We start from the raw sequence: 10,834 nt of genomic DNA on the forward strand, positions 1-10,834 counted from the left end.
GTCTGTCTGTCTGTCTGTCTGTCTGTCTATTTATATATATATATATAAATATATATATATATATATATATATATATATATATATATATACTATATTCTTTGCAACACACATGCACACACGTGTCTCCTGTGGATCGGTGACACGTAGCCCAGCATCCGTGTTCCTCCAACTGATCAGCAGCACCTGGTTGATTCCCACAAAGCTTCCAGTCATAAACCTGGTACGTTGCATGCCTGCCATGTGGTGACCATCAGACACGGAGGTGACAGGAGGACTTGAGAACAGCTATTTTTTCTCTGTTGGCCTTTTGATTCACTTTCCCCCCTCGTGAACTACATCAGACAAACTATGGAGGTTGCTTTGTTTGTAGCTTTTCTGGTGTCTTCTGTTATTGCAGCAGAAAAAGGTAATTTGTTTTCTAGTTTGTCTAATATATTCCTCTTTGAAGATTGTTGCAATTCAGCCACCACATGCTGTCTGCGTCATATTTCTCTGCTTTGAACATTTGAATGATTTTTTCTGGATATTTTTTACTAGTATTCAACAGGCATTCCCAGAGAGAAATACAAATGGCTCTGATGCGCTTGTATTAACTCTTGATATGACATCTACAGTTGTGATTTAAGAAAAAAGTGCTTATAGATAACAGAAAATTAATCCTAATAATGTTTGCAGTTCTTTAATATTATGTTATCTGTGGTTACATACTGTATAATGAAATTTCTTTTGGTCACAGCAATTATTATTATTATTATTGGGGTTTTTTTGCAAATATTATTTTGGCTGTCTCAGTTAACTCAGTTAGGGCGGTGACTTGTTGGTATTTATTTGTTTATGCGTTTGATTTATCATTAACTTCATACAGTATGAAGTAGAATTAATTGCTAGTGAACCAACATAAAATAGAAGATTAGAAGAAAGTTCTTTGTTTAAGTCCATTAGGAACAGACACAATTACACTGACATGTGGAGGAAAAGAACATGAAGACACCTCCCAGAAAGTCTTAGTGGAAGTTCAAGCTTTGATTCTTCTTGTTTTAAACAGCAGTAGCTAAAAACCTTATTGTTATTTACTCACATTTTAAAGATAATAAATCAACAGTTATTTACTTTTATATAGGAAACAATTGTCCAATGTTCCAAAATGCATCTAACATTGCCATTATTTAGCTTACTTTTCAAATCCTAGGTAAAACTATTATAGTAACATTATTTTGTACATCTGAGCTAAATGTTATATCTAAATGTTAGCAAGGCATCCAGGGTGTATCTGTACTTAACTCTCAACTGGCTTCTCTTGATGTGAAGCAGTAGCTCTACTCTAATGGGCCTTTTCCATAGCTCCTCCTCAGCACGACTCGACTCAGTTCGGTACGCTTCCGAGTCCTTTTCCATTATCACTTTTTTGTGGAACTGGCACCTTTTTTGGTCCGTTCTTCTCTGTGGTACCAAGCGAGCCGAGCCGGCACCAAAGCATGACGTCAGAACACTGTCGATCACTGATTGGTCAGGGGGCAGAGTCACTAGAGGCGTTTAAGAATTTTTCAAAAATACTCGATCCGCCATTTGCAATTACTGTTGTTCAAACTCGAGGAGTGATTGGATGTATTTTAAAGATTTTATAAACGACAATGACAACACTGTGGTCTAATGTCACAAATTGGGGTGGATCAGACAAGCACAGACTCAGAAAAAAGGTTTTAAAATGTTTATTTTTAAACTGGTGGCATCTGGCAGGAGGTTCTGGTTCTGGTACTGGTACCAGACCGCTCTGGGGGAGAGAGACAGATTAGTGGCTGTAAGCAGACTAGACTGAACAGAGTAAACAAGAATAAAGCCACTAACCTTCTGTCTCTGGAACCAGTCTGAGATGTGGGCCAGGTGGGTCTCAGTACCGGTCCGAATCTCAGGAGCCGGTAACATGCGCAGCGTGAGCACGAACAGATAGTGAGGCTACACTCATGAAGCACACCTCACAGGGTACCCCAGGGAACACATGGCTTCTCTAAGTCCATAAAATATACATAGTCTGGTCTGGCAAATTCTCATTCTCCCTCAGCGAACCTGATAAGAGTTGAGAGCTGTTCCAGTTATCCATGGCCAGGACAGAATCCATTTTTTTTTCTCCTGAATCCTAGTTTGACCATCAACTGGCCTCTCTTCTCTAGCACCTCTGAATAAACCTTTCTGGGGAAGCTGAGGAGTGTGAATCTCCTGTAATTGCAAGCCACCCTCCAGTCCTCCTTGTTTGGAAAGGGGACCAGCACCCCTGTCTGCCAATCCAGGCACTGTCCTCAATATCCAGATGATGTTGCAAAGGATGTCATCAAAGACAACCCAGCAAGATCTAGAACTCAGTGGGGATCTTGTCCACCCCTAAAGCCCTGTTACCATGAAGGTTTTGAGCTACCTCAATGACCACATTCGAAGGTATGGGCTGACTACCCTAAAGTTTCCGACTTTGCTTCCTCCATGGAAGATATGTTGGTGGGATTGAGAATGTCCTCAAAATAGTCCTGGGACTCCTTCTGCGTGATGGCCTCAATCCTCCAAGTTGTCTGTCACCAGGTTTGCAGATAGCCACCATGAGAGGCACCAACAACTTTTCCGCCACAACTTATGGCAGCTGCCTCAACAATGGAAGTGTGGAAAATGACCCACTCAGACTCAATGCCCCTCATCTCCACTGGGATGCAATTGAAGATCTGTTGTACATGAAACCTGCTAAGTATGTTCCTGGTTAGTATTAGTTACCTACCCCAAAGGTACAAGATAAATATTGGTAAATACCAGGTAAATAATTTCTAAGTATCAGTTTCATGCCCTGTATACAGGGTAACAAGTCACTTCACACAACATATTGGGCACTTATGGGAATTGGGTTAAGTACCCCTGTAGGTACATTGTGGTTATGAGGTACACAGCCGTAAGTACCAGGTTGTATTATGTATTGCTACTGAATAAAGTAATGAACTTTCTACCTGGATACTGAAGTTTTGCATCTTTTGTGGGATGTAATTTAAGCCTGGTTATGGAACCTTTTATCACTCTGACAGCATGTCATGTTTGCTACAAAACTTTTTGAGTTTTATTAATCAGAATCAGTTTTATTGTCATTTCACAGGAGCACAACAAAATTACATTTCAGTAAAGCCCATCCGAAGAAACACAAACAAACAAACAACAGACAAGGTAGACGGGGTGTCTGAGGCTGCAGCCTCACTTAGAGGCGCTTCCTTTTTCAGAAAGATGATTTCTTTAGACAATGCTGAAAACAGTCCTGACAAAAGGTCGGAAATACAAATCTTTTTCACTATATAAAACAGCGCAGTGGCAGGTCCGAGTGTTTGTTTAGCCTCCTTCCCTGAAACAAACCACAGTTCAGAACTCATTTAGCCGTGCTGCACCTTATGAGAGGAACAGAAAGAGGTGGCAACATTAATAAATCAGCATATCATATCGCTAAAGACATGGCCCTTAGCGCCTAACAAGATGGCTAACTTTTAGCGTCTTGTTCCACAGCTGAGACGGGCCCGTGTCTTTAGCGATATAATAAACTGCTGATTTATTCATGTTGCTACCTCTTTCTGTTCCTCTCTTAAGGCACAGCACGGCTAAATGAGTTATGAACTGCGGTTTGTTTCAGGGAAGGAGGCTGAGGTCTGTCGGACCTGTAGCTTCACGGTTCCGAGTGGAGGCTCACTACCGCAGTTCACACTTACTAACATGTAGGCGGCGCAGTTGAATGGACTGTACTTCTTAAAATATTGAGATATTAATTTAGGTCTATACCGCCCAGTCCTAGTCCTGATAAGAGATGGTGCAGTGTTTATCCTGCACCATCTCTTATCTTATGACTGATAAACTTAAATGCTTTAAGTGAATGAATAAGCTAAACACTGCAGTAAATTTTTGATTTTCATGATCATGTTTGTTCAATAAACATTGTTTCAGTACAGACACATTTATATGCGTTAAAATTATTATTATAAGTACTGGTATGTTAATCTGCTGATGTTAGCATTCAGCCCAGAGCCTTGTCATTTCTTCATACTGCTTTGTTTCACTCCAATATGGCTGTAGATCCTGTCTGTTGATCCCATTGATATAGTGCGTTGTTGCACTGTCCAAGAAGTAATATATATATTTTTGTAAGTCCTGTGTTTCTCTTTTCAGACCCCAGTCTTCTCAGGCTTAGTGACAAAAAAGCTGTTGAGGCCTTCATAGACTCTGCTGAAGTGGTGGTCATCGGATTCCTGGAGGTCAGACAAGTAAATTGCATATTTAAAATGTGTCTCACATAAATGGTTTTGTAGCTCGTAATAGAATTTTGAATGGGAAAACTCACAAGTAAGATCTCAAAAGAAGTTTAGCTTCACTTAGGCCTTTGTATCTGTTACAAGAAGATTTCAAATAATGATCTATTTCCTGCCACCCCGCCTTTGGCAGCATCTTTGTTGTTCGGACAGACAGTAGCCTGCTGTCCCGACTTCTCTGGACCGACCCTGCAACCAAAGGGAAAATGGCAGGCTTGAATGGAAATATATATGAAGCTGAAGACTGTGGGATTGGCTCCACTGACCTTTGTGCAAACAGTCCAATGCAGAGAGGAGCGTCGTGAGAAGAGAACAGACGAGGGTGGGAGCACATGAGGATAGCCCAAAGCTGGAGGCTGAAGGCAACAGGAGACCAAAAATATTGGAGCAGTGACTCACTGAGAATGATCACACAGAGTCTTCAAAATGAAAAATCAGATTGCCAGAGTTCATAAAACAGCATCTCAAAAATAGATGTGATTCATTGCTCTTTGAGGCAGCCTCAGTCGTTCTTGCTTTATTTTTCCTTGATTTTTTTCCCAGTGTTTACTGCAACCACGGATAGTCTTGGTCCGGTTACATAAGGCTTATATAAGATTTATTTTGGAAATGGAATTGGTTAAACAAACAAACAAAAAAAAAAACAAGTACACAAAGTTATTAAAAAATAACTTTAAAGAAGTGGATGTCACAAGACAAAGAAAATCAGTTGGAGTCTTGGCTTGAAAATGAAATTAAAACAAACAAAGTTTAATTAAAAAAATGAACATATTAAGAATGATCTGATCATTTGCTTGATTTGAAATTATTTAAATAACTTTAAGTGTACAAAAACACACAATAAATTCTAGGGGTGGACATGTCAGTAAATTTACCCCAAGGTCAGACTGTGCAATGCTAAGAGAAACTTTACAGAACCCAAGAGCTCCATGTCAGACTCTACAGGCCTCAGTTAGCAGGTTGGACATTAAAGTTTGTGTCAGGACTATGAGACAAGGTCTCAACACGTATCGTATGGCTGGTTTGGAAGAGCTGCAGCAAAAAAAAAGGCCTCTTCTTTCTAAAAAAACAAAAGTACAACTTGGGTTCGCTGAGTTTAATCTGAATAAAACATGGGACTTCAGGAACAATGCCCTCTGAACAGATTTGATCAGAGATGTTTACCCATAATGCACAGAGCCATGCAAAAATTCCACACTGCATATCAACACAAGCACCTGGTACCACCTGTCCGGTACAGTGGTGGAGGGGTGCTGAACGGGGCTCGTTTTGCAGCCACAGGACATGGACTCCTTGTAATCATGAAGCCTACCATGAATTCTATAGACCAAAGGATTCTAGAGTCAAATGTGAGGACATCCGTGTGACAGCTGAAGCCTGGACCAAACTGGGTCATGAACAGAAAAATGATCCCAAACAACAGAATGTCTGTAAAATAAAAGTGTTATAATTATCCATGGGGCCGGAGCTTTGGAGGGTTGTGCCGAAACAAATTTTCACAAACCAGAATGAATTGAAGCAATGCTGTAAAGCAGTGTTTCTCAAACTGGCATCTGCGGACCCCCGGGAGTCCGCGAGCTGGTGCTTGGGGGTCTGCAAAAAATAAATAAATAAATAAAACTTTTTTATTATTATTATTTTTTAACAATTCAATTCAGTTTATTTATATATCGCCACGTCACAACAGAAGTCATCTCAGGGCACTGAACAGAAACATTCATATATAAAAATAATAATCTAACACTCTTTATCTGAGGAGCAGACTGCTTTGAGTTTAACTCCATCACAGAACTCTCATCTTGAGCAAGCATGAAGGCGACAGTGGAAAGAAAAAACTCCCTCATGAGGAAGAAACCTTTAGCAGAAGCAGGCTCAGGACAAGCGATCGGCTGGGTTTGAGAGGAACAGGAAGGAGGAACAGATACACAATGGCAGGTCCTGTATCATGTTGATAGAAATAGTATCAAATGAAAACTATTCAATTTTAACAATTCATTTAAGGAAATGAGGTCAATCTGTCCTCCAGTAGTCTATGGCAGCACAACAACCAACTATAGGATTTATCAAAAAGGAAAGTCTTAAGCCTAGTGTTAACAAGCTTATATGTTTAATAACCTGTTAAAATACATCAAAATGCAGGAAATCACATCTACTTTATTAAAAAATTTCTGGGGGAGGACCCCCAGGTACCCTCCACCCCCCTGCCGGCCCACCCACTATTTGCGTTCCAGCATTGATCAGTTTACAAATTCATCCTTGTTACTTGGTCTGAGTACTGATTCTGTTCAGTTTTATGTAAAGAGTTTTCTGTAATAATTTGAAGAAGTGGCGATACATTGATTATGTTCATTATGGGTGAGTAGGTAACGTTCTAAAGTGGTTTTTGATTCTGTTAATTTTCTCAAAACTGCAATTTTTGGAAATTGAAATCAAATTTTTTGTTAATTAAGTGTATCTTGAATGAAAAGTGCTCCCGGTTTAAAAGTATAAAAGTTGTATTAACGCTATTAAAAAATAGTTACACAAATATTTCCATTGCATTAAAGAGACAAATTGAAGAGAACTATTTAATAAACATGAGGGTTATGAGGGGGCCACCATTTCTCCAAAACCAACGCAGGAGACTGATTAAAAGCACTACTGAGAGACATCACTGCTAAAAGTTGTTCTTGAAGCTACTGGATCACGTTGTTGACTGCGTTTCTCAACATTTAGCTTTTGTCTTTATTTTAATTGAATAAATAATGACATGATGGAAGCTGAATGTTTTTGTACACCTGAGGTTATATTTGAATGTTTGTAGAACTTGATAAAGACCAGGTCATTTTATTACGTCTTGATACATAAAACTCAAAGAAAGTGAACTTTCTTTTCCCTCTGGTTATAAATAATACCATGAAACATTTGGAATGTTCTGTATTTCAGAGTGAGGAAAGTCGTGGTTATAAGGAACTCCTGGCAGCTTCAAATCGAGTCAGCTCCGTTCCTGCAGCTATTTGCTCCGTGAAGGAGGTGTGGGCCGACTACAGCGTCTCTTCTGACACCATCATCCTCTTCAGAAAAGTACTCTGCACCATCACTACGTTCTATATTTGTCCATATATAGACATGTTTTGAGATGATGACGATGAAGATGTGTGTTCTGTTCTCCAGGCCGATGACCATCAGGAGAACCTTGTTGTTTCTCGGACAAAGAAGTTAGACTCGGATGGACTTGTGAAGTTCATCAACACCAACGAACTTCGATACATCACAGAGTACAACCAAGTGGTGAGTTCAGCTTCATTTAATCTGGAAGAAAAAAAAAAGCTTTAAATGAAACACGTTTTAAAAACAAACTCTTGCTGTGAAACTTTGTCACCTCTCCCATCTTAACACTCTGAAACCTCTTTTTGCCTCTTCAGACTGCGGTGGGTCTGTTCAATTCAGAGGTGAAGTCACACCTCGTGCTCTTTGCCCACAGCGGGAGTAAAGAATATGTTGAGCTCCAGGAGAGACTGGCAGCTCTGGCCCCAGAATTCACAGGAAAGGTGAAAATACTCGTGAAATCTCAAATCGATCTGCACATTTCACAGGTTGAACAGTTCACGCAGACAGATCTGACCAACTAAAGTCACATCTGTCTCCTGATGCTCTTCATTCATGTTCTGACACATGAAATGATCTAACCTGTACCTGACTGGTATTCAACGTGTGTTCCAGTTTTTATTTGTGCTGATCAATGGAGCTGTAAAGTCCAACTTAAAGTCCATGAACTACTTTGGCCTCAAGTCCAAGGACCTGCCTCGAGTCGGGCTCTATGACGGAAATTCAGACATGAAGTGGCTCCTACCTGAAGGAGAAATCACCACCGAGCGTGTGCGCGACTTCTGTCACTCCTTCCTACGAGGAGATTTAAAGGTGAGTAACCATAGAAGAAAACCAGTCCCAGTGTGTTTCTGCAACTGGCTTTAAGAAATGTTTTGAAGTTGCACATTAGAAAAAACTTATTGTAAAAACAAACAAAAAAAAATCAAAAATATTCTGTTTAAAATAAATACATTATTTATTTGTTAGAAAATATACAGAAACAATTTCATGGAGACGCTGCACACCCAAATATAAAGAATTTGAAAATATCTCTTAAACCACTGGAGGGATTTTTATTACACTTGTTGAAAGTTTTCAGTGAACGTTCATCTGTCGAAGTCAACTTAATTTAAGATGGCCACCACACCCAGCTGACTGTAAAAATCACAACAATGGCTATGACAGGGCAGCACGGTGGCTCAGTTGGTGGAGCTGGTGCCTCTCAGCAAGAAGGTCACATGATCGAATCCCAGCTGGGGGTCTTTCTGCGTGGGAACAAGAAGGAAGACTTAAGAAATGAATTAAAGTCTCTTACCAGTCGTTAAATAAATATCCAGTTAACAGTTTGTTCTGTTTGTTAAAAAAATATTTAGAGTAAAGTTCACATTTCTGCATGAATATTTGAACAAAGGAAATCCAAAAATTGTTGCAAATTTATTAATCATAAAAAAAACTATTAAAAGAATGTGACTAAGTTGGTAGAGCTGTTGCCTCTCAGCAAGAAGGTTGCCTGTTCAAATCCCAGCCCGGGGCCTTTCTGGGTGGAGTTTGCATGTTCTCTCTGTGCATGCCTGGGTTTTCTCCTGGTACTCCAGTTTCCAACCACAGGACCAAAAACATGCATGTTAGGCTGATTGGTAACTCTAAATTGTCTCTAGGTGTGAGAGAGAGAGTGAATGGTTGTTTGTCTCTATGTGTCCCTGTGATGGACTGGAGACCTGTCCAGGGTGTCCCCCGCCTCTCGCACAGTGACTGCTGGACATGGACCACCAATGACCCCTGTGACCTGAAAAGGAAGAAGTGGGTAAAGATGATAGATGGATGGATATAACTCAGTTAGGTTTTATATTGTGTTAAAATTAGTTGTGGTTGTAGCTGAAAGTCAACAAATCTTGTTACAGCACACAGTCACACAGTTCCTGCTGGGTGTAGCAGTTTGGACTCAGACTCAGGGTTCAGAGTTTGTGGCTCCGCTTACAGAAAAAAAAAAAAAAGGCTACAAAAAGACTCAATTCAGACAAATTATATAAGATGAATTATGACCTTCAAAAGTTGTGTGGAGCATAAAACAAAAAAAGTCTAAAAGTTCAGTAAACATCAGGAGTTCACAAGATGTCAGGTTCAGAACCAAACTCTGCTTCCTTTAAATTATTGTGTCAAAAAAAGAACATTTAACAAAAATAAATGTTACCATTTGACAAATAAATCTGTACTTCTTAAAACAATCAGTGCAAGACACAAACAAAATCTCAAAGACAATATTGAATTACCTCGTTCTTGTATCTAAATCTAAAATAAAGACAATGTATAACCTCATTTTAGATTTATGAAACTAGTTCATACACATTTGCTATAATTTGTATTATTTTATTTTTTGTGCTAATTATAAATGAAGACAAAAACAAACTGTTTTCTGAAGGAAAAAAACAGTTTAAAAAAATACAAATGCTCTATTAAACATATTTAAAGTCTTGCAACTTTTTCTAACAGCACACCTAAAACAACAGCTCAGGACAGTAAAGTGTTAACTTGATTTTAGTAGCACTGAAGGAATGCATATCAGCTGTCGCCTCACAAGGCAGATTTATGAACAGAGATTTCTGTGACCTGTCAGCACTCAGAGCATGTGTTGGGAATAACTCTTAGCTACTACCCTACCAGAGTTTAGCTCATTATCTTAAAAACATGGCAGAGTAGTGCCCATCTGTTGTGCTGGCAAATGTAGATTAGCTGTGGCAGCCATTGTTAATCAGCTGTAGATGAACACCAAGCGTTTCAATAAAATCTGTTCCGAAGTTAGAGATATTTTGCTAACAGGCAGACAAGCTTATGCTTGCACCCCGACACAGGCAATTACATCATCACCTGCCACCATGAGAGACCGTCAATAAATTTTTTTATTAATTATGAATGTTTCTATAAGTCTCTATGATGCTGGATGATAATCTTGCTACGATGTAAAAATCAGCCACAACATGAAGAGTCTTAGTAAAATCTATAGGGATGTATTAAATAAACAAGAGGCTCCATTTTAAACAAATCAATGACGGTTCTGAGTGTACTTTGTACACAAAATTTACATAGCATGCTCATGAGAGAATTGGAAATACCCTGCCTCTGTTTGTCCATCGGTTCGTGACGTCGGCATGTTAGCTAGAAAAATAGATGAAGTACTGACTTTTGTTTTCCTGTGTGACTACTTCTAGGTGTAAGAAAGGTTCACTTTGAAAACTGGGTTGCCAGGTCAAAATCAGGATGGCTGCTGCCATGTGTGCATGTCAACTTTGGGAATTGGATGGCTTGAAAATAAGCAATGTGGCAACTTCCATTTTGGTGTGGGGCTGCACCTAACTGTAAGAAAGTTCCCTTTTAATAAAGTGGACTTCCACATTAAAATCAAAAATGGCCACAATCATACACACATACATATATCTCTCTGTGTGTGTGTG

General features: G+C 39.4%; 1 protein-coding gene across 1 annotated transcript in view; it reads left to right on the forward strand.

The window, feature by feature from the left end:
* Window positions 1–329: 329 nt before the first annotated feature.
* Window positions 330–10,834, forward strand: part of LOC119408135 (endoplasmic reticulum resident protein 27) — a 16,387-nt gene continuing 5,882 nt past the window's right edge. The window contains exons 1-6 of the mRNA XM_037674973.1: window positions 330–406; window positions 4,177–4,262; window positions 7,242–7,379; window positions 7,470–7,586; window positions 7,721–7,846; window positions 8,019–8,216. Coding sequence (XP_037530901.1) covers window positions 349–406; window positions 4,177–4,262; window positions 7,242–7,379; window positions 7,470–7,586; window positions 7,721–7,846; window positions 8,019–8,216 — 723 coding nt within the window. The 5' untranslated portion in view covers window positions 330–348. The remainder of the gene's footprint in view (window positions 407–4,176; window positions 4,263–7,241; window positions 7,380–7,469; window positions 7,587–7,720; window positions 7,847–8,018; window positions 8,217–10,834) is intronic.

Source organism: Nematolebias whitei, chromosome 3, assembly GCF_014905685.2.
Source record: "Nematolebias whitei isolate Nwh7 chromosome 3, NemWhi1, whole genome shotgun sequence".
NCBI classification, from domain to species: Eukaryota; Metazoa; Chordata; class Actinopteri; order Cyprinodontiformes; family Rivulidae; genus Nematolebias; species Nematolebias whitei.